Consider the following 24720-nt stretch of genomic DNA (forward strand, 5'->3'; position numbering starts at 1 on the left):
GTTTTTAGGCCAAATGATATTGTCGTGGTATTTCTTTTAAAATTTCAAACAACAGCCAATTCCAGTGTAATATATATTGTTCCAGAAAATAGAAAAGGATGGAAAACTATCAAGTTCAATTTGTGAAACTATATATTCTTTGAAAATATCTGGTAAAGAGTCAAAATGATAAAATTGTACAAATAGAAACATTCATGCAAAGCTGTAAATTAAAATCAGGAGTACATTAAGAGACTTAGAATAAACAAATTCATAGAGACGTAGAATAGTGGCTTCCAGGGCCTGAGTTGAGGAAAAACTGGGGAGAGGAAGCTTATGGTTTAATGTGTACAGAGCTTCTGTTTGGAATAATGAAACGTTCTGGAAATGGATACTGGTGATGGTTATACAATATTTTGAAAATATTTAGTGCCACCGAATTGTGCAATAAAAATGGTTAAAATGATACATTTTATATTTTACCACAAAAATTACCAATAACTAGAGACAGGCAGAAAAAACTACACACACACACACACACACAGTTGTCCCAGTGCCCATTTCCTGATTTGGATGTGCTGTAGTTACATCAGATGTGACCACTGGGGGAAACTGGGTGAAGAACTTGGGACCTCTTTATACTATCTTTGCAGCTTCCTGTGCATCCAAAATTCTTTCAAAATAAATTTAAAAGAGTGCATTAAAAGAATAAGCCAAGATAACCAAGAAATATTTACCTGGAAATACAAGAAGGACTGATAGTTGAAAATCTACCAATATTTCACACCTATAGGGGGAATAAGATAAAGCATATGATTTTTTTTCAGAGGTTTAAAATTCTTTCATTAATTCCATTAGACTTTCCTGTAACAGACTGTTTTCCTTAACATCATCAAAAAGATCCTTCTCAACAACAAAGAGCCTTAACATTCAAATACTGTAGGCATTTTTAATAAAATCAGGAGTAATACAGGATGTTCAATATTGTTACTTATTCTGGAAGTTTGGGCACTCATCGCCAGTGATTACAACTGTGAAAATAGAGATGGAGGAAAAATGCATGAAAATGTGGGGACAGAGTGAGAGGCTACTTTTGAATGTACCATTATCTACTAAGGCTTCAGATTTATCTTTTAACTTTTCAGTCTTGTTTATCTCTTATAAAAGATGTAACACTAGATAATTAATAGGACCAAATCACTTTATTACTTTTAATACTGCTTTTCTGTTTCTTAGCATTGAACAGTTTCCTTCATATTCCTTCCTTATTTGGTCCTTCAAAAAAAATTATTTTTTTTGCTCCCGGTCACTGTAATTCACACTTGTAATCCCGGCTACTTAGGTGAGTGAGTCAGGAGGATCACTCAGGCCCAGGAGTTTGAGGCTGCAGTGAGCTGTGTTTGCACCACTTCACTGCAATCTAGATGACACAGCAAGACCCCATCTCTAAAAAATAAATAGGCTGGGTGTGGTGGCTCAGACCCGTAATCCCAGCTCTTCGGGAGGCCAAGGTGGGAGGACTGCTTGAGCTCAGGACTTTGAGACCAGCCTGGACAACATGGGAAAACCTTGTCTCTACAAAACATACACTAGGTGTGGTGGTATATGACTGTAGACCCAGCTACTCAGGAGGCTGAGGTGGGAGGATCCACTGAGCCCAGGAGGTGGAGGCTGCAGTGAGCCCTGGTTGTGCCACTGCACTCCGGCCTGGGCAACAGAGTGAGGCCTTGTCTCAAAAATAAATAAATAAATAAATGAAAATTGTTTCCATGGAAGACCAAAACATAAAACAGAAAAAACCAGAGTTGCTCTGATTGAAACAGGGGTAGAGCACCCAAATCCTGGTCTATCGTGATCCTTCCCTCCCCCAGCCAGCTCTGCATGAAACAGGCCCCTAAGACGAGCTCAGGGAACCACTGGATGGGGAGGCCCTGCTCTCACATTCTGGGTAGTGCTAATATGTTATGGCTCTTGGAAGCATACCAGATGAGGCAATTCATGGAATTTGGTATAGAAGCCTATTTAAAGACAAAGACAAAGACAAAGACAAAGAACTAAGTCTGGTCTGTATTGGACTACTTGCTTCAGGACCTGGTACCACTCTCATTTCTGCCTCTCATCTAATCAAATGACCCTGAGTGAGGTCCCTCTCCTCTTTCAGCCTCTGTTTCTTATCTGTAATGTGAGAAGGTTCACTTACTTAACATTCATTCAGCAAAAATCATGTTATTGTATCCTTGTTACTTGGTCACTTCCGTCAGTGGATGCTGACGTCGGAAGAGACCACCAAACTCCATTCAGCAGGTCACCACATTCAGTTATTGGGAGCAGAGGTCGAGCCAACTCATACGGCAAATCTCAGCCTTGGCTACATGTAGAATCGCTGGAAGAAGTTTTAAGATAGCCAGATGCCCAGGCCCCACTCAGTCCAATTAAATCAAAACTTTATGCATGACATCCGGGGAAGTATTGTTTTTAGAAGTGTCCCTCATGATTCTAATGAGCAGCCAAGATGAAAAACCATTGTCTCAGCAGAATCATAGAGTATGTTTTGAGTGATTTCACTCAAAATGAGACATTCTGCAGGGCCCTATGAGCTTCTCATCATCTTCATGACTAACTGGTAACATTTGCCCCTAATTGTTTTCAGATTAAACTTGTCTCTATTTTGATTCATGACACAAGACGCCTAAGTTTTTCACAAAATGCCCACATGCCAATGCAGATTCAACACTTGTTCTGGAGAAAAATTTAGACCCTGTCAAGAAATTCATCATCATTAGTGAGTTGTATTTTTCTGATTCCTTTAATAGAGGCCGCACCATATGGGCAACAATTCCCAATTCTGACAAAGGCAATGCCTCCCATTTTTAAGTAATTAACTTTTTTCTCTCTAGAGGTTACACACACCATCCTTGAATGTAGTACATACATCATATATAGTAACTCTATGGCACTGTTTTGCTACATTCAGCTGTCAGGATTTATTGGATCGTGAGCTGGGACGATCCATTTCTAAGGTGGGGAGGCTGCTTCTAGCCTGTTTTCAGTCTGTGGGTGTTAAAGAGGAAGACAGTCCTCTCTCCGGTCCGTGCCTCTAAGATGACAAAGAAAAGAGGGAACAATAATCGTGCTAAGAGATCCATTTCTATGGTGGGGAGGCTGGTTCTAGCCTGTTTGCAGTCTGTGGGTGTTAAAGAGGAAGGCAGTCCTCTCTCCGGTCCGTGCTTCTAAAATGACAAAGAAAAGAGGGAACAATGATAGTGCTAAAAAGGGCCGCAGCCACGTGCAGCCTATTCGCCGCAGGAACTGTGCCCGATGCATGTCCAAGGACAAGGCCATTAAGAAATTCGTCATTCAAACATAGTGGAGGCCACAGCAGTCAGGGACATTTCTGAAGCAAGTGTCTTCGATGCCTGTGTCCTTCCCAAGCTGTATGTGAAGCTACATTACTGTGTGAGTTGTGCAATTCACAGCAAAGTAGTCAAGAATCGATCTCTGAAGCCCGCAAGGACCAAACACCCCCACCCCGATTTAGACCTGCGGGTGCTGCTCCACGACCCCCACCAAAGTCCATGTAAGGAGCTGAGTCCTTAAAGACTGAAGACAGACTATTCTCTGGAGAAAAATATAATGGAAATTGTACTTACAAAAAAACAAAAAGAGGAAGGCAGTTTTTAGCGAAGTGCTGTAAATCTCTTAGACCTTTGAGGGCAATTTATAGTTTTTGGAGCAACCCCACCTCTCTCTTAGTTTTCTGCTCACCATCATCTCATTGTTCCAGTTTCACGTAGGCTGAGATTCAGAAAGCAATGTTGGAGATTAGAATAAGTTGCACACATCTCTAAAAAGTGGAGGATTGCGCACGGAGGATTTTTAGGGCAGCGAAGCTATTCTGGATGATGCTGTAACGGTGGGTAAGTGTCACACCCATAGATTATCCAAACCGATACATTATCCAGCACCAAGAGTGAACCCTAATGGAAACAGTGGATTCTGGGTGATAATGATGTGTTAATGTGGGTTTGTCAATTGTAATAAATGTACCACTCTGATGGGGAACGTTGACAACGTGGGAAACTGTGCATGTGTGGGGGCAGGGGGAATATGGGAACTCTCTGTACTTTCTGCTCAACCTTGCTGTGAATTTAAAATTGATTCAAAAAAGGAGGTCTATTTAAAAACTAAAAAGAGAAGAATTTGGAGTTTTTCTTAATTTTTTTTAATCCCAGAAATTGAGGAGTAGCAAAACAAAACAAAATTCGGGGAAATAGTCGAATCTCCTCTACAAATCACTCTCTCAGTGATCCTGGGTCCACCATCCTTTGCTCTTCCTACATGCTCTCCTCACCATTTCCTCCTAATATAGTTTGCCTGTGTGTCCCTGCCCAAATCTCATGCTCAATTGTAATAACCAGTATTGAAGGTGGGGCCTGTTGGGAGTGATTACATCATGGCGGTGGATTTCTCATGGTGGGTGAGCACCATCCCCATGCAGAACCATGAGCCAATTAAACCTCTCTTCCTATAAATTACCCACCCTCATGTATTTCTTTATAGCATGACCTAATACACCTTCTTACTGATGACTTGCATATATCCTTATCTAACCCAGAATTATCACTTAAATTTTAAGCTCTTCTACCCAAAAAATCCAAAAAGTCTCTATGTGAATGTCCTTAAGGAACTTCAACATCAATTTGCGCCAAATGGAAATCGTTATCTCCCGATCCCAGCTCCTTCTTTTGTATTCCAGCCTTTACGTAAAAGAGTTATGACCTGTATGGATGAGAACTCTGGTAATCCTTCTAAATTTTCATGCTAAAATAACAACAGTCCACACTTCTCATTAAAAATAGTGGACTAAATGCTTGTGGGTGCCTGTGTTCCTTCTAAAAGCACAACAAAATTTTATTACAATAAAAGGGTTTAAAAAGAGGCATAGACTCACAGGGGAAATAAAGACTGTGGGGAGAGGACAGCTACACAATTTTAGAAAGTAGGAAGCACAGGGATAAATAGAAACTGACTCGGCAAACCAAAGACAACCAGAATCCACGCTGGCAATGGCAGGGGGAAGGGGGACCCAGAAACAAACTGATTAACGCTGATGAACCTCAGAAGAGCTCAGGAAGAGGAGGCACCAGGCACCTCTTAAAGAAGCAGTCAAATAAATACGATTTCAGGCATACAAGGTTTCATAAACATAGCCTTCTGGATCCTGTTTACTTTGTTGGAACGCATCTAGAGGATGTGCTCCACCAAAATAAAAGAATAAGCCAAAGCCGAGATGGCACGGGATTTAACACAAGAGGGAGGCACAGGGCGTCCTGAGCTGTTGGTGAGGGAATATCCCAGGACCACAGCTGTGCTCATGACTTGTTAGTTCTTTTAATTCTTGCACATATATGTTTTGAAAGGTTAAATTTGTTTACGGTTATACAGCTAGTCCAGTGAGCTTCAGAGCTAGGAATCCAACCCAGCTGTGTCTGATCCAAGGCCGTAATAAAGCATTTCTATAATTATGGAATTCTGGGCCAAAGAATGCCTGATGTAAACTTTTAAAAATTAGCTGCGCATGGTGATGTGTGCCTGTGGCCCCAGCTACTCAGGAGGGTAGGCCTGAGGATCTCTTGAGCCCAGGAAGTCAAGTTTGCAGTGAGCCATGATTGTACCACTGTACTCCAGTCTGAGCAACAGTGCAAGACTCTGTTTCAAAACAAACAAAAACAAAGAATGCCTAATGCAGATAATAATCGTTCCAAGTCATAAGCTTACAATGAGAATTAGATGAGATAATCACACAAATCATTTACCCAGCATCTGGCACATAGAAATCTAATTACTCTCTTACTTCTAGTTAAAAATATTATCTGTTATTATCATTACTGCCTCTATCCAATGTTCCATGAAGGATTAGCATTTCAATTGGACCTGGAAAGACAAGAAGGATTTTGGTGGTTAGAGTCCTAGTCAGCTTGAGTGGCTATAACAAAATACCACAGACTTGGTGACTCAAACAACATTTATTTCTCATAGTTCATGAGGCTGGGATCAAGGTGCCAGCAGATTTGGTTCCTGGGGAGGGCTCTCTTCCTGGCTTGCAGAAGGCTGCCTACTCATTTGTCCTCGCATGGCAGAGAGAAAAAGTGTTCTGGTATCTCTTCCTCTTTTTATAAAAGCACTAATCCCATCATGGGGCTCCATTCTCATGACCTCATTACCTAATTACCCCTCAAAGGCCCCACTCTCCAATACCATCACCTTGGGCATTAGTGCTTCAATATATGAATTGGGGTGGGGGTGGGGGACACAAAGGAACAATATTAAAGAGAGGACAATGAAGATGCACACTTCAGGCATTGGTCAGATAATCTGGTTATAAACTGACTGAAGTTCAGCACTTGCCAAAAGTTTGCAGAAACATTTTGGGATTTAAAGCAAATATATTAGTCTCCATTTCCTAGGTCCTGTAAGCCCCATCCGTGGAGCAAATTAGATTGTCAGAAAGCAACAAACCTGAACTCTATTAATAACTCCCCACAGAGTAACTTTCATAGAATTAAGATTAATGCTATGTCCTTAAATTTTGGAAGAGAGGAATAAAGCATCAATTTGAAGAATATGTTTATATCTTTAGCCAAAATCGTAGTTGTAAACATTGTACACCATATTGTCCATCCTTAGTCTGAAAAAGCCTTTTTTCTACAGATAAACTTGTATGCTTGCTTTTATCATGAAATGACAACTTCATAACCCAATGCCAGGACTGGATTTAGTGCTCAACGGCAGTAATTTAATTCATACCAAATGCTTCAAAACAGCTCTCTTCTTGTAAACATATTAAGATGTGTGTTTATTTAATTATCTTGTTTCATATGTACAAATATATCCTGTGCTATCTTAGAACAGGTGTTTCAAACGAATAAAATTGAATATATTGCTGAATCTTGGCATAATGTAAGTATCAGGAAGTAAAGCAAAGTCTGTTACCTGACAGCCAAAACAGGTCCTGGGACATCAACATATAATTGGATCAATGGCATTTCTAGAATGAGGTGCTTTAAAACATTAGATCATTTGTTTACTAAGTTTTTAACAAAAATGTGAGAAACTGAAGCAGAAGTGGTCAGAAAAGAAGCAAATTTACCTGTCAAGGGACACTGCGTTCAATCCATGAGAAAACCCTTTTAAGAATTTAATAACCAGTTTCAACATGTTACCAACATTAGTCACATTAGCTAGGTTATACTGCAGTAACAAACAACCCCAACCTCTTAAAAGCTTAAAACATCAAAAGTTTATTTCTCACATATGATACATATCCAACGTGGGTGTGCAGAGCTTTCTACGCTACACTGTCCTTACTTGGAGACCTGGGCTGCCAGAACCTCCACCTTCTGGGATGTTGATGGTTGAGAAGAACATAGCAAATCAAGAACTGCCTCTAAAGTTTCCTGCCTAGGCCAGGTGGGGTGGCTCATGCCTGTAATCCCAGTACTTTGGAAGGCCAAGGCAGGTGGATCACTTGAGGTCAGGAGTTCAAGACCAGCCTGGCCAACATGGTGAAACCCCATCTCTACTAAAAATACAAAAATTAGCCAGGCATGGTGGTGCACGCCTATAATTCAAGCTACTCAGGAGGCTGAGGAAGGAGGATCGCTTGAACCTGGGAGGCAAATGATACAATGGACCAAGACAGCACCTCTGCACTCCAGCCTGGACAACAGTTCAAGACTCCATCTAAAAATAATAATAATAATAATAATAAAAATTTCCTGCTTGAAGTGGTACATGTCATTTTCATTTGTGTTTCAGTGGTCAAAGCAAATCACATGGTCTGTTGAACATCAAGGGGGCCAGATAGTACATTCTTTTTATGCTTGGAAGCAGGAGAGCTGGGAATATTGGTGAACAGCACTAATGATTACTACAGTCTGTGCTTTTTACTACTGAATATTCAGTTCATTTTCCTTTCTGCTTGCAAAATACATTCACCCTTTCCTCCAAAAATAAAACCAGAAAATTTCATTCTGACGTGACTTTTAGTTGTAAGCCCAAGATTTTGGGAGATGCACAGCCATTTTTAAATCAAGAGAGGATATACCACCTATTGATTCAAAGACCTACAAATGAGAAGTTGAACGTTCTTCCCCACTCCACAATGGTGTCCACAGCCACTCTTCTAATGGTGTAACAGGAACAGAATAACTACAATAGGTAGCCCTATTCAGAAATGAGGAGAGTAAGAGACATACAGCAGGTGCTGGTCCACAGCAATTCTAAGTCCCACTGGGCAAACATTGTAAGGGCTCCTATCAAGGGTAGGGAAAGTTCTTTGATTAGGGTCAGTTCCTGCTCCCTGGGAAAAGCTCTGTTATCCAGTCATCCTCCTGAAGCCTGGATCCATCTTCTGAACCATTCGTTTTTCATGACGATTCTCTGTAGCTACATTTCTGTAGCGCCTACATTCTCTGTAGGTGCTATGGTCTGAATGCTTATGTTCCCCCAAAATTCATATGTTGAAACCCTAAACCCTAAGGTGATGGTAATGATTTGTGTCCCCACCCAAATCTCATTTCAAATTGTAATCCCCAGTGTTGGCAGTGGAGCCTGGTGGGAGGTGATCGGATTATCGGGACAAATTTCCCCCTTTGGTGCTGTTCCCTTGATAAGAATTCTCATGAGATTGGGTTGTTTTAAAGTACTTGGCACCTCCCTGCTCTCTCTCTTCCTCCTGCTCTGACCTAGTGAAGTGCTGACTTCTCCTTCACCTCCTGCCATAATTGAAAGTTTCCTGAGGCCTCCCCAGAAGCCGAGCAGATGCCAGCATCATGCTTCCTGTACAGCCTGTGGAACCATAAGCCAACTGAACCTCTTTTCTTTATAAATTTCCCAGTCTCTGGTATTTCTTTAGAGCAGTACAAGAACGGACTAATATAGGAGGTGACTACATCATGAGGGATTAGTGCTCTTATAAAAGAAACCCCAGCGAGCTAGCCAGCCCCTTCCACCATGTGAGGACAGAGCCAAAAGTCATCATCCATGAGAAATTGGGCCCTCACCAGACACTAAATCTGCCAGTGCCTTGATCCTGGAATTCCCAGCCTCCAGACTGAGAAATAAATTTCTGTTGTTTATAAGCGACTCATCTGTGGTATTTTATTACAGCAGCCCAAAAGAACTAAGACACTGGGCGATGAGAATGTCTCTTCCTTGGAGAGGTACAGCTTTCTCAGCCCACTTCCTACTCTTAGATGATTGGAGTCCCAAAGCCATTTTAAGTTTTAAACAATCACCATATTTTTTAGTCCAGACTGATTGATACTACTTTTGTCAATGCCACTTTTGTCAAAAACATAGCTTCTTATTTGATTCTAGCCAGCTCTATATGCCAATAACCATAGTTCAATTTGAGATACAATTCTCATATTGACTTTTTTTTTTTTTTTTTTTGGCTTTTACGTTCCCACCCCTCTTTATCATTTTAATTTCAATTTCCTGACGCTTTCAGGCTTCAATGAGAGAACCACATACACAATCTCTTTTCCCTGAGTCATTTTCTACAAGTGAAGGTAGTTTTTTGGACACGATATCACTAAATGAACTGTTACTCAGAAACATCTGTATTCACAGGTTTCAACAGTAAGCGTGATGATGGCATCCTTACTGTGTTTTTTGATGCATGGTGGACTTTCGGTTGGTCCCTGCTCCTGAAGTTTTTCTCAATTTTATAATTTGCTATTTAGAACGGAGTCTTCCTTCAGGCTTATAAGTCCCTGAACTCTATTTGCTGACATTCCTGCTTGAATATGAGCCAATTTCTTTTTGAGCTTACCTCTTTCTTGTAACATCTTGCCAAAAACAGCCATCACCGAAGCACATACTGTTATACTAACAATAATCTTCTCTCTCAATCTCTTCTCCTAGAGGCAAAAGCTTATCAGGAGAATAATCTACATCCTAAGTTACTGCATGCACAGTTTCCTGCCACTCAATACCTGGACCTTAAGCCAATATAATTTATTTTAGATCTTTAGTTAAAACCATAGCCCACTTCTATGTACCAATTTCTGTGTTATTCAGCATATGCAGGGTTACACTGCAGGGAAAAAAAAATTCAACATCTTAGTGGCCTAGAATGAATTATTATTTGTTGCCTGTGTCCATTTCAGGTCAGCAGAGGACACTTTTTTATATTATCCTCACTTAAAGATCCATGTGAATGGAGTTTCTGTGAACTGGAACATCACCAGTTGCCATGGAAATGGGAAGGAACATGGAAAGTTGTGCATCTGCCCAAAAACAATCATCTCTGCTCACATGGTATTGGCTAAAACAAGTCACATGGCCAACCCTAACTGCAAACTGGCAAAGCAGTGAAATTTTTCCACGTCCCGAGCTATAGGAGAATTGGAAATATTGTTAAATAGCACTAATGACTCCCACAACACCCATTTACTAAAAATATAAGTATGCATACAGCTTTCCTCAATACACATTGTTTATGTTGAACTTAAGTCTCTTGGACTTACAGAGCCTGCAATCTCATACAGCCTTCCTGTTTCTACAGGAAATTGAAGAGACTGAAATTAATTCTCATGGCTCCCAGTTTCAAGTGGGTGTTATGGGTATTGTTGACATATTAACGAGAACAGCTAAAATGGAGAGAAATGATCATAAGTAGATACTGGAATGAGGCAACTGAGTGTGCGAATTCTTTATTTGCCAAATGTCATAGGTATGTATCTGCTTGTACATGGGCATGTGTCTCCTTTTTTAACCAAGTAGATTCTTTTTCTAAGCTCCAAAGCAAACGTGACCATGAGTGATTTTAATTGTCTTAAGTATTTAAGGCAAATCTACCAAGAATACGGAATACAATATGACCTAAGTCTAATTTTTTCATTGGTTGTCTGGTTACTCAATAAATATTCATTGATTGAGTAATCCCATGTTCCAGAGAAATACTGTGGCCATGGAAGAAACAACAATATGCCAGATTAAGAAGAAAAAGTTTCCATTCCAAAACCCATTTGGCCACAGTCACAGAAACATGGTCAGAAACCTGGAAGTGCTTCTCTAAGGTTGATGCTGGAACTGATAGCTATGCACTATTTATAAACTTTGGGAATGTTTTCTAAATAAAGTGTTTAAACATGCTTTTGGAAAGTAAGTGTCTTCATTCATTTTGTTGTCCAAGCTCTCTTTGATCCATTAATTTCACTTTTCCTTTGATTTTTCCACACTCGAAAGGGAAAGTTCATTTTTTCTTATGGTGAGCAGCAAATAATTTGCTCATGATCAAGAGACCTTGTGAAGACATCAACGTGATGCTTTTCTTGGTGCTAAGCTGTTCTGTGGAACAAAGCAGTTGCCAAAAATGCCCACTTCACATAGGTGCATAGGACGAAAGTTTCCTAATCATAGCAGAGCCAGTCCGATTCAGGATGGGTAGGAAGGAAAGATGCTCCCAGGAACCTCAGCATCCTCTTTAGAGTTTTTCCCGTATCCCCCATGGTAAGTCCTTCTGCTAAGTCAGGGCTCCAGTGAACAGGGACATGCCAGGGTACGGCAGGGGCTTCTGCCTGCCAGCTTTAAGAGATTTTAGTTGTGTCAATCTTTTTGTAAACTAATATTCAGGAAATAAGTAGGCAGGCTCTTTGGGGGTCCCCAGGTTCATGCAGGCTCAGTAGGGTGGAGAATCAACAAGTGCTCAGCTGGTAGGTGAGGGGTTCAAACCAGAAAATAATCAGTGGAAGGTGAGAGTGGCTGAGGCTGGTCCAGGAGTACCCACTGAGACTCCTCACTGGGGCAGACAAGGAGAAGCAGGCTTCACAAGCCTTACTCCAAACAAATGAAGCTGAGTGGGAACCAAACAAGACCAGTCCATGGTGGGAGACCCCAACCAAGGTTTCTTCCTGCGAGGCCAATTACAGCAACAAGGACTGATGGTCAAAGGCTACACTCTACCAAAGCACCTTGGACTCCCTGGTAAGCCTGGCTGGAGGACGTCTTTCCCCAGTCCTAACAGGGTGCAAATATTTAGGGGCCCTCATATGAGAACAAAGTCATTCTTGCTCAGCTGGGGAAATAGCATCATGCCATTTACTCCAAGGTTCCTCTGAGCATGACATGGGTAAACAGCAGCTCCTGTAGTCCTTGAAGGGAGAAGGATGGACAGCCCCAAAGAGCTGTTTCCCAAGAGGCAGTGCATGTGTGCCTAGAACCCTAGGTGGCTTTCGGTAGTCCAGAGAGCCTGGCAGTGGTCACTGGAGGGAACTGGGTGGCTAGGGAAAAGCAGGAGGCAGGAAGGAAGGGACAGCAGATGGGGCAGAGCCAGCTCAGAGGCATTAAGATTCATTCTCTGTTCCCATGACCCTGAGGAGCTCCTCCCCAGGCCAATCCACACACATCCCTGTGACCCAAAATTATAGGTCAGTCAGTGACCAAGCCAAGAGATCTCTAAGACCAGGTACTCTAGCATGTGTAGTGATCTCTGGGGAAGAGTGGAATCCCTGAGCTTGTGTGTGAGAAGAACTTGGGCTTCCTTCCCTCCCTCACCCCCTACTCCACTACCGAGGACCACACAGGGAGCCTGGGACCTGGTTCTCTGGATTAAGGAAGGAATGTGGCCACCAATTTCTGTTCAGCCTCCACTGAGGCAGTGAAGCTCTGCAATTAAGAGTGAGGCTGTGATTCACAGAAAATAAGGAATATTCTGGATAGAAAAGTGGAGGGAGGCCAGGCACGGTGGCTCATGCCTGTAATCCCAGCACTTTCAGAGGCCAAGGCAGGCGGATCACTTGAGGTCAGGAATTCAAGACCAGCCTGGCCAACATGGTGAAACCTGTCTCTTAAAAAATACAAAAATTAGCCAGGTGTGGTGGTGCATGTCTGTAATCCCAGCTACTTAGGGGGCTGAGGCACGAGAATTGCTTGAACCTGGGAGGCAGAGGTTGCAGTGAGCCGAGACCATGCCACTGCACTCCAGCTTGGGCAACAGAGTGAGACTCTGTCTCCAAAACAAAAAAAAAAAAGAAAGAAAGAAAGAAAAGATCCGTTCCAAGATGGCTGAATAGGAACAGCTCCAGTCTGCAGCTCCCAGCATGATCGACGCAAAAAACGGGTGATTTCTGCATTTCCAACTGAGGTACCTGGTTCACCTCATTGAGACTGGTTGGACAGTGGGTGCAGCCCATGGAGGGTGAGCCGAAGCAGGGCGGGGCATCGTCTCACCCAGGAAGCACAAGGGATTGGGGGATTTCCCTTTCCTAGCCAAGGGAAGCCATGACAGACTGTACCTGGAAAAACAGGACACTCCCTCCCAACTACTGGCTTTTCCCATAGTCTTAGCAATGGGCAGACCAGGAGATTCCCTCCTGTGCCTGACTCGGCAGTTCCCACACCCACGGAGCATTGCTCACTACTAGCGCAGTAGTCTGAGATCCACCTGTGAGGCAGCAGCCTGGTGGAGGAAGGGGTGTTTGCCATCGCAGAGGCTTGAGTAGGTAAAGCAGCTGGAGAGCTCAAACTGGGCGGAGCCCATCACAGCTCAGCAAGGCCTACTGCCTCTACAGACGCCACCTCTGAGGGCAGGGCATAACTGAACAAAAGACAGCAGAAGCTTCTGCAGACTTAAATGACCCTGACAGCTCTGAAGAGAGCAGTAGTTCTCCCTGCATGGCGTTTGAGCTCTGAGAACAGACAGACTGCCTCCTCAAGTGGGTCCCTGACCCCTGTGTAGCCTAAATGGGAGACACTTTCCAGTAGGGACCAACAGACACCTCATACAGGTGGATGTCCCTCTGGGATGAAGCTTCCAGAGGAAGGATCAGGCAGCAATATTTGCTGTTCTGCAGCCTCTACTGGTGATACCCAGGCAAACAGGGTCTGGAGTGGACCTCCAGCAAACTCCAACAGATACACAGCTGAGGGACCTGACTGCTAGAAAGAAAACTAACAAACAGCAAGGAATAGCATCAGCATCAACAAAAAGGACATCCACACCAAAACTCCATCTGTAGGTCACCAACATGAAAGACCAAAGGTAGATAAAACCACAAAGATGGGGGGAAACTAGAGCAGAAAAGCTGAAAATTCTAAAAACCAGAGTGCCTCCTCTCCTCCAAAGGATCACAGCTCCTCGCCAGCAACAGAACAAAGCTGGAGGGAGAATGACTTTGATGAGCTGACAGAAGTAGGCTTCAGAAGGTCAGTAATAAACTTCTCTGAGCTAAAGGAGAACGTTCTAACCCATTTCAAGGAAGCTAAAAGCCTTGAAAAAAGGTTGGATGAATGGCTAACTAGAATAAACAGTGTAGAGAAGACCTTAAATGACCTAATAGAGCTGAAAGCCACAGCACAAGAACGTCGTGACACATGCACAAGCTTCAATAGCTGATTCGATCAAGTGGAAGAAGGGATATCAGTGATTGAAGATCAAATTAATGAAATAAAGTGAGAAAACAAAGTTAGAGAAAAAAAGAATAAAACGAACAAAGCCTTCAAGAAATATGGGACTATGTGAAAAGACCAAATCTATGTTTGATTGGTGTACCTGAAAGTGACAGGAAGAATGGAACCAAGTTGGAAAACACTCTTCAGCATATTATCTAGGAGAAGTTCCCCAATCTAGCAAGGCAGGCCAACATTCAAGTTCAGGAAATACAGAGAACACCACAAAGATATTCCTTGAGAAGAGCAACCTCAAGACACATAATTGTCAGATTCACCAAGGTTGAAATGAAGGAAAAAATGTTAAGGGCAGCCAGAGAGAAAGGTAAGGTTATCCACAAAGGGAATCCCATCAAACTAACAGCAGATCTCTCTCAGCAGAAACCTTACAAGCCAGAAGAGAATGGGGGCCAATATTCAACATTTTCAAAGAAAAGAATTTTCAGTGCAGAATTTCATATCCAGCCAAACCAAGCTTCGTAAGTGAAGGAGAAATAAAATCCTTTACAGACAAGCAAATGCTGAGAGATTCTGTCACCACCAGGTCTGCCTTACAAGACCTCCTGAAGGAAGCACTAAACATAGAAAGGAACAACCGGTACCAGCCACTGCAAAAACATGCCAAATTGTAAAGACCATCGATGCTAGGAAGAAACTGCATCAACAAACGAGCAAAAAAACCAGCTAACATCATAATGACAGGATCAAATGCACACATAACAATATTAACCTTAAATGTAAATGGGCTAAACGCCCCAATTAAAAGACACAGAATGGCAAATTGGATAAAGAGTCAAGACCCATCCGTGTGCTGTATTCAGGAGAGCCATCTCATGTGCAGAGACACACATAGGCTCAAAATAAAGGGAGGGAAGAAGATCTACCAAGCAAATGGAAAACAAAAAAAAAGTAGGGGTTGCAATCCTAGTCTTTGATAAAACAGGCTTTAAACCAACGAAGATCAAAAGAGACAAAGAATACATATGTAACAAACTGCACGTTATGCACATGTACCCTAGAACTTAAAGTATAATAATAATAAAAAATTAAAATTAAAATTTAAAAAAAAGAGACAAAGAAGGCCATAACATAATGGCAAAGGGATCAATTCAACAAGAAGAGCTAACTATCCCAAACATATATGCACACAATACAGGAGCACCCAGATTCATAAAGCAAGTCCTGAGACCTACAAAGAAACTTAGACTCCCACACAATAATAATGGGAGACTTTGACACCCCACTGTCAATATTAGACAGATCTCGTTGATAGATCAACAAGACACAAGGTTAACAAGGATATCCAGGAATTGAACTCAGCTCTGTACCAAGCGGATCTAATAGATATCTTCAGAACTGTACACCCCAAATCAACAGAATGTACATTCTTCTCAGCACCACATCACACTTATTCTAAAATTGACCACATAATTGGAAGTAAAGCACTCCTCAGCAAATGTAAAAGAACAGAAATCACAACAAACTGTCTCTCAGACCACAGTGCCATCAAATTAGAACTCAGGATTAAGAAACTCATTTAAAACCACACAACTATGTGGAAACTGAACAACCTGCTCCTGAATGACTACTGGGTAAACAATGAAATGAAGGCAGAAATAAAGATGTTCTTTGAAACCAGTGAGAACAAAGACACAACATACCAGAATCTCTGGGACACATTTAAAGCAGTGTGTAGAGGGAAATTTATAGCACTAAATGCCCAAAAGAGAAAGCAGGGAAGATCTAAAATTGACACCCTAACATCACAATTAAAAGAACTAGAGAAGCAAAAGCAAATAAATTCAAAAGCTAGGAGAAGGCAAGAAATAACTTAAAATCAGAGCAGAACTGAAGGAGACAGAGACACAAAAAACCCTCTAAAAAAATCAATGAATCCAGGAGTTGGATTTTTTAAAAGATCAACAAAATTGATAGACTGCTAGCAAGACTAATAAAGAAGAAAAGAGAGAAGAATCAAATAGACCCAATAAAAATGATAAAGGGGACATCACCACCAATCCTACAGAATTACAAACTACCATCAGAGAATACTATAAGCACCTCTACCCAAATAAACTAGAAAATCTAGAAGAAGTGGATAAATTCCTGGACATATACACCCTCCCAAGACTAAATCAGGAAGAAGTAGAATCTCTAAATAGACCAAGAACAGGCTCTGAAATTGAAGCAATAATTAAGAGCCTACCAACCAAAGAAAGTCCAGGACCAGACAGATTCACAGCTGAATTCTACAAGAGGTACAAAGAGGAGCTGGTACCATCCTTTCTGAAACTATTCCAATCAATAGAAAAAGATGGAATCTTCCCTAACTCATTTTATGAGGCCAGCATCATCCTGATACCAAAGCCTGGCAGAGACGCAAAAAAAAAAAACGAGAATTTGAGACCAATATCCCTGATGAACATCAATGCGAAAATCCTCAATAAAATACCGGCAAACCAAATCCAGCAGCACATCAAAAAGCTTATCCACCATCATCAAGTCAGCTTCATCCCTGAGATGCAAGGCTGGTTCAACATATGCAAATCAATAAATGTAATCCATCACATAAACAGAACCAATGACAAAAACCACATGATTATCTCAATAGATGCAGAAAAAAAACTTTGACAAAATTAAACAGCCCTTCATGCTAAAAACTCTCAATAAACTAGATATTGATGGAATGTATGTCAAAATAATAAGAGCTATTTATGACAAACGCACAGCCAATATCATACTGAATGGGCAAAAACTGGAAACATCCCCTTTGAAAACCGGCACAAGACAAGGATGCCCTCTCTCACCACTCCTATTCAACATAGTGTTGGAAGTTCTGGCCAGGGCAATCAGGCAAGAGAAAGAAATAAAGGGTATTCAATTAGGAAAAGAGGAAGTCAAATTGTCCCTGTTTGCAGATGATGTGATTGTATATTTAGAAAACCCCTTCATCTCAGCCCAAAATCTCCTTAAGCTCATAAGGAACTTCAGCAAAGTCTCAGGATACAAAATCAATGGGCAAAAATCACAAGCATTCCTATACACCAATAACAGACAAACAGAGAGTCAAATCATGAGTGAACTCCCATTCACAATTGCTACAAAGAGAATAAAATACCTAGAAATCCAACTTACAAGGGATGTGAAGGACTCTTCAAGGAGAACTGCAAACCACTGCTCAACGAAATAAAAGAGGACACAAACAAATGGAAGAATATTCCATGCTCATGGATAGGAAGAATCAATATCATGAAAATGGCCATACTGCCCAAGGTAATTTATAGAGTTAACGCCATGTCCATCAAGCTACCAATGACTTTCCTCACAGAATTGGAAAAAACTACTTTAAAGTTCATATGGAACCATAAAAGACCCCGCATTGCCAACACAATCCTAAGCAAAAAGAACAAAGCTGGAGACATCATGCTACCTGACTTCAAACTATACTACAAGGCTACAGTAACCAAAACAGCATGGTACTGGTATTAAAACAGATATATAGACCAATGGAACAGAACACAGGCCTCAGAAGTAACACCACACATCTACAACCATCTGATCTCTGACAAACCTGACAAAAACAAGAAATGAGGAAAGGATTCCCTATTTAATAAATGGTGCTGGGAAAACTGGCTAGCCATATGTAGAAAGCTGAAACTGGATCCCTTCCTTACGCCTTATACACAAATTATTTCAAGATGGATTAAAGATTTAAATGTTAGACCTAAAACCGTAAAAACCCTAGAAGAAAACCTAGGCAATACCATTCAGGACATAGGCATGGGCAAGGACTTCATGACTAAAACTCCAAAAGCAATGGCAACAAAAGCCCAAACAGACAAATGGAATCTAATTAAACTAAAGAGCTTTCGCACAGCAAAAGAAACTACCATCAGAGTGAACAGGTAACCTACAGAATGGGAGAAAATTTTTGCAATCTATCCATCTGACAAAGGGCTAATATCCAGAATCTACAAAGAACTCAAACAAATTTACAAGAAAAAAACAACCCCATCAAAAAGTGGAAAAAGGATATGAACAGACACTTCTCAAAAGAAGACATTTATGCAGCCAACAGACATACGAAAAAATGCTCATCATCGCTGGTCATCAGAGAAATGCAAATCAAAACCACAATGAGATACCATCTCACGGCAGTTAGAATGGCAATCATTAAAAAGTCAGGAAACAACAGATGCTGGAGAGGATGTGGAGAAATAGGAATGCTTTTACACTGTTGGTGGGAAAGTAAATTAGTTCAACCACTGTGGAAGACAGTGTGGTGATTCCTCAAGGATCTAGAACTAGAAATACCATTTGACCCAGAGATCCCATTACTGGGTATATATCCAAAAGATTACAAATCCTGCTACTATAAAGACACATGCACATGTATGTTTACTGCAGCACTATTCACAATAGCAAAGACTTGGAACCAACCCAAATGTCCATCAATGATAGACTGGATTAAGAAAATATGGCACATATACACCATGGATTACTATGCAGCCATAAAAAAGATGAGTTCATGTCCTTTGCAGGGACATGGATGAAGTTGGAAACCATCATCCTCAGCAAACTATCACAAGGACAGAAAACCAAACACCGCATGATCTCACTCATAGGTGTGAATTGAACAATGAGGACACTTGGACACAGGGCAGGAAACATCAGACACCAGGGCCTGTCGGGAGGTGGGGGGTCTGGGGGAGGGATAGCATTAGGAGAAATACCTAACGTAAATGACGAGTGTATGGGTGCAGCAAACCAAGATGGCACATGTGTACCTATGTAATAAACGTGCATGTTATGCATATGTACCCTAGAACTTAAAGTATAATAATAATAAAAAGAAAACCTAAAAAAAAAAGGCAGGGAAGACTATTTGTCAAAACTATTCATATTGTACAGTTGATTGAATAAAGAAAATCTGGTATATAGACATCATGGAATATACTATACAACCATACAAAAGAATGAAACCATATCTTTGCAGCAACATGGATGGAGCTGGAGGCCATTATCCTAAGTGAAATAACTCAGAAACAGAAAATCAAATACTGCATGGGAGCTAAACAATGGGTACACACGGACATTAAGATGAAAATAATAGACACTTGGGACTTCAAAATAGGAGAGATCACTAGGGGCGTAAGGGATGAAAAACTGCCTACTGGGTACAATGTTCATTATTTGGTTGATGGGTTCACTGGAAACACAAACCTCACTATTATGCAATATATGCAGGTAACAAACCTGCACATGTATCCCCTAAAATAAAATTTAAAATGTCAATGTTGTAAAAGACAAAGAAATGTTCTAGGTTAAAGGAAGCTAAGGAGACATTGCAAATAAATCCAATACCTGACCCTAGACTGGAGTCTATGATGGGGGACAAGGATGTGTGGCACACAACGATGTTCTATAGGAAATTATTAGGTCAAAATTGACGAAACTGTAATATGGATTGTAGATTAGGTAAAAGTATTACATCAATGGAAATGTATGAAATTGATAACTTTATTGTGGATATGAATGAATAGCCTCTTATGTAAAAGACTATTCCTACTCCATACAGATATCTGAGATTATATATATATACACACACACACATATATATATGAGATACACATGTATGTATGAGATATATACATCCCCTTTGAGAGGAAAAGGAGACACCATAACTATGCCAGGACAACAGGTGCAAACCAGGACAGTCCTGGGCAAATCACACCTTGAGTCATTGGTGTCCTTTGCTAGGACAGTTTTGGTGGTGTACTGGGTGCAAAGCCCAGTGTGTGTGGGTTCAGGAGAGAATGGAAGGAGGGAAAGTGAAAATAGTGCATATGAACAACTGTTTCAAGAGGGTTTCTTAATGAAAGAAAAATGAGAGAAGTTGGCAGAGGCAGGAGGCAAAGTGAGGTCCAGAGAGGGACTTTTTAAGATGGGAGAACTAGCAATGTGTGTGTGACAGGGAGGAACTGAAGTCAGGAGCATTATGGTTATTCCAGATCTCTACTTGAATGCCAAAGGAGGGACAGTGTCCTACTTTGAGTGGCTGAAGAATCTAAATCATGTCAGATATGGCTGTTTGACCTTCAAATATGAAAGGGATTCTAATTACCACTTGCTCATGTCTGTTCAAGAGAATTTAGCAAGAACGTTTGGAAAGCACAGTGGAACTATTCTCATTATACCCACAGCAGAGTTCCAAGACAGGATATCAGGTGCATCAGAGAAAGACACCATGCACGCTGACCTGGTGTACACAATGGAGAGTTCTGCCAGACAAATTATGTGCATAGCCATGAAGTTTAACCTGGGATTGGACACGAGGACCACCATCTATGTCAACGCCATTAAGAAAGTCTTCAAAGTGTACAATGAAGCCAGTGTGACCTTCACGTAGATGGCTCGTGGGTGACTTCCTTGCTACCCTCTTCACCTGTAACTTCTGCAGACCTACCACTGGCTGAAACGTTGCCACAGAAATCCCCTTCTCTCTTGACTCATTAGATAATGGACACCATTCTTAACAAATCGATCCAAATCAGCCCCCTAAGGAGAAAGAAATTAAGGCTAGCGGATCATGTACAAGCTGATGAGTGTGAAAGTAGAAATCACCGACACCGGAGAGAGAAACATGTAGGTGTTTTGCCTCTACATAAAAAGTCTTTCATCTGGCTGTGCAGCCTTGCTCTGTGGCTCTTCCCAACACAGTCAGCAACTGTTGCCAGGCAAGGCACAGTCAAGAGCAATCAGATGCTTAAGTCTTTTGCTCTGGACAAGACTGGGACATGCTGTAACTTTTAACATATTTAGAAGTAGGTGTGTAGCATTTTCAGAAGGTGGCATGGTCCTCACATGAGTTATTGAAGCAACATAACTCAATTTTATAGGATGCAAACAAAAATAAAAGCTGTTTCTGCTTATTAATTTTATTCTTTTGGAAAAAAAATAAGTAATGCTGCTGTAATAAAATTGCTTTTAATCTCTTAACAAGCCTAACCTTGATTCAAGCAGTGAATGCCTATAAACATAATAAATTTTAAAAGCTAGTATTTTTATATAATAAAAGAGTATCATTTAGAGCTTATTAGCCATGTATTGTTATCCAGCAAAAATAACAAGCCCTATGGAGAATTAAATTATCTTCATACCTACAAAAATGATGGAGGCTATTTCTGTGAAGATTGTCAGAGTTTGCTGACTATAATTATGACACACAGTCCAAAGAATGCAGTAACCTCCCTATAATGTTAACAAATTGTTCTCTTTTGAAGGTCTATGGTGGACTAATTGAACAATAATTCAAGTAGAATGTTCCAGAAGAAAAAAAAAAAAAAAAACCCTTGGGTTCCCTGTTTGGAGATTGGCTGGCCCTGAGCATTGCTAATGGCCTCTACTCAGCCTGATTTTGTGTTCTCTTCTTTTAGAGTCTTTACATTCTGCACTCAGCTTCACAAACAATGGGTTGAAAACAACCTTGGGTTGAGTGTTTTGTTTGGGAATTATTTGGCCAGGTCCTTTTGAACAGTAGTGTTCCAGTCAAATGCTAGATAATAATACATGCAAAAATTAGCTTTAAAAAAACCTATAATGCCCTTTCAGAAATTTCTACTACTTTGTAACTGCATGACTTAACCTGGTAATAAAAGCAGTTATTAAAAGTCTATCTTACAAAAAAAATCTTCTCATCTCTGTAAATCAACAGGGATGGAAAACAAACCTATACTGCCACCCAAAAGACAAAATAATTTACAGTATAGTAAAAGCGGCATTTTACATGGGGAAAAGGTACATTATTGAATGAATGATGTCAGAACAATTCAGCAAATGAAAAAATAAAGTGACAACACTACAAATTCCAGACTGATCAAATATTTAAGTTGAAAAGCTTATCCAAGAAAGTACTCCAATAAACCACTTAATAGTTTCGTTTTATAACCTCAGAAAAGGAAAGTCCTTTCTAAGCATAACATGAAAACCTAAACCATAAGAACATTTTGTGGCCAGGTGCTATGGCTCACGCCTGTAATTCCAGCACTTTGGGAGGCTGAGGTGTGTGGCTCACGAAGTCAAGAGATCGAGACCATCCTGGCCAACATGGTGAAACCCTGTCTCTATGAAAAATACAAAAAAAAAAAAAATTATCTGCGTGTGGTGGTTAGAGCCTGTAGTCCCAGCTACTCGGGAGGCTAAGGCAAGAGAATTGCTTGAACCGGGAGGCGGAGGTTGCAGTGAGCCGAGATCTCACCACTGCATTCCAGCCTGGCAACAGAGTGAGACTCCATCTCAAAAAAAAAAAAGAACATTAAAAGAACATTTTGCATGGCAAAAACCATCATAAGCAGCAAAATTGAAAGACAAATGATACATGGAAAAACAATATTTGTAACTCATATCTCAGACAAAATGTAAACTAACTTAATATATAAAGAGCTCCTGCCAACCAATAAGAAAAACAACAACATCATAGAAAATTGGGTAAAGTATAAGGAGACAATTCACAGAGAAGAAATCAGATGAAAAGTTACTCAATATCACCCATAGTAGGAGAAATGCAAAATACAAGTAAAATAAGTTATGTTTTGCCTTGTTTTATCCATCAAATTATCAGTAACAAAAAGACCAGCGGCGTGCCATGGCTCACACCTGTAGTCCCAGCACTTTGGGATGCCTAGAAGGGTGGATCTCTTGAGGTCGGTCAGGAGTTTAAGAGTAGCCTGGCCAACATGGTGGAACCCCTTCTCTACTAAAAATATAAAATTAGCCAGGCATGGTAACGCACGCTTGTAATCCCAGCTACTCAGGAGACTGAGGCAGAAGAATCACTTGAACCCAGGAGACGAAGGTTGCAGTGAGCTGAGATCGCACCATTGCACTCCAGTCTGGGCGACAAGAGTGAAACTCTGCCTCAAAAAAAAAAAAAAAAAAAAAGACTGATAATATAGTTTGTTGGTATATGAGAAAAGTGCACTCTTGCACATTACTCATTGAAATGCAAATTAATTGAACTTGTAATTGATATTAAAATATTTCTTTATATTGCATTTTAAAGCTTGCTTTTTTGGCTGGGTGCAGTGGCTCACGCCTGTAATCCCAATACTTTGGGAGGCCAAGGCAGGTGGATCACTTGAGGTCAGGAGTTCAAAACTAGCCTGGCCCATATGGTGAAACCCCATCTCTACTAAAAATACAAAAATTAGCCAGGTGTTATGGTGGTCGCCTGTAATCCCAGCTACTTGGGAGGCTGAGGCAGGAGAGTTGCTTGAACTGGGGAAGTGAAGGTTGCAGTGAGCCAAGATCATGCCACTGCACTCCAGCCTAGGTGACAGGGTGAGACTCCATCTAAAAAAAAAAAAAAAAAAAAAAATTAAAGCTCGCTTTTTAGGTAATGTCTCACTATTCAAGCATTTGGTTTACCGTTGAATAATAACAGGTTTGAACTGCAAGGATCCACTTACACACAGATTTTTCTCCCACCTCTACCACCCCTGAAACTAACGCCTCCTCTTCTTGCTCCTCAATTTTCTTAACATTTTTTTCTCTAGCTTACTTTATCGTAATAATCTAGTATATAATACACATTTAAAATACGTGTTAATTGGCCATTATATTATCAGTAAGGCTTCCAGTCAAAAGTAGGCTATTACTAGAAAAGTTTTTGGTAAACCAAAATTTATACCTGAATTTTTGACTGCATGGGGGGTTGGCATCCCTAACACCCTACCTTGTTCAAGGGTCATCTGTATTTATATTTATATTTCATTTTTTTATGTAAAGAAAGGCTCTCACTCTGTCACCCAGGCTAGAGCACAGTGGTGTGATCGTGGCTCACTGCAGCCTCAACTTCCTGGGCTCAAGCGATCCTCCCATCTCAGCCTCTTGAGTAGCTGGGACTATGGGCATGAGGCACTATGCCCAGCCTGTGTTTATATTGTAAAGAATAAATAAACAGGAAAATTTACTAACTTTACCCCAGCTGAGTACACTTAATGAATGAATTTTTCAATTTTGAATCATCACTATCACTTGGAGAGAGCATACACTAATTTCATGTTCATAACCTTTTGAATGAGAAATTGATCTCTTGAAAAATGAATTTATACTAGCCTTAACAGTCTCACACACCAGTGTGTCTTATTTTTCTCCTATTAGGCCTGCCCTCTATTCCCCTCACCCTCATACACACATAACAGAAACCTGAATCTTCAGATATCTTTAACCCATCAATGGCCACGTCACATCTCCACAGGAACCTCACTAGATTCTCCAGATCTC

At 40.8% G+C, this 24720-nt stretch overlaps 1 protein-coding gene and 1 pseudogene across 1 annotated transcript; both read left to right on the forward strand.

Moving 5' to 3' along the window:
* The first annotated feature begins 1709 nt into the window (after nt 1–1709).
* LOC110741812 lies at nt 1710–4394 on the forward strand (annotated as a pseudogene).
* Nucleotides 4395–10957: 6563 nt separating this feature from the next.
* LOC101015454 (glutamate dehydrogenase 1, mitochondrial-like) lies at nt 10958–22546 on the forward strand. The gene is made up of 2 exons (XM_003914438.3): nt 10958–11038; nt 20411–22546. The coding sequence occupies exons 1-2, from the start codon at nt 10958–10960 to the stop codon at nt 20843–20845; spliced, it is 516 nt and encodes a 171-aa protein (XP_003914487.2). The 3' UTR covers nt 20846–22546.
* Nucleotides 22547–24720: the final 2174 nt, after the last annotated feature.

Source organism: Papio anubis, chromosome 19, assembly GCF_008728515.1.
Source record: "Papio anubis isolate 15944 chromosome 19, Panubis1.0, whole genome shotgun sequence".
Lineage (NCBI taxonomy): Eukaryota > Metazoa > Chordata > Mammalia > Primates > Cercopithecidae > Papio > Papio anubis.

Bases quoted from the DNA above. Each gene is read 5' to 3' on its own strand.
- LOC101015454 (XM_003914438.3), top strand. From the start codon at position 10,958: ATGGAAGAAACAACAATATGCCAGATTAAGAAGAAAAAGTTTCCATTC. The intron at 11,039-20,410 runs GTCAGAAACCTG...TGTGTGTGACAG, and splicing joins GCCACAGTCACAGAAACATG to GGAGGAACTGAAGTCAGGAG.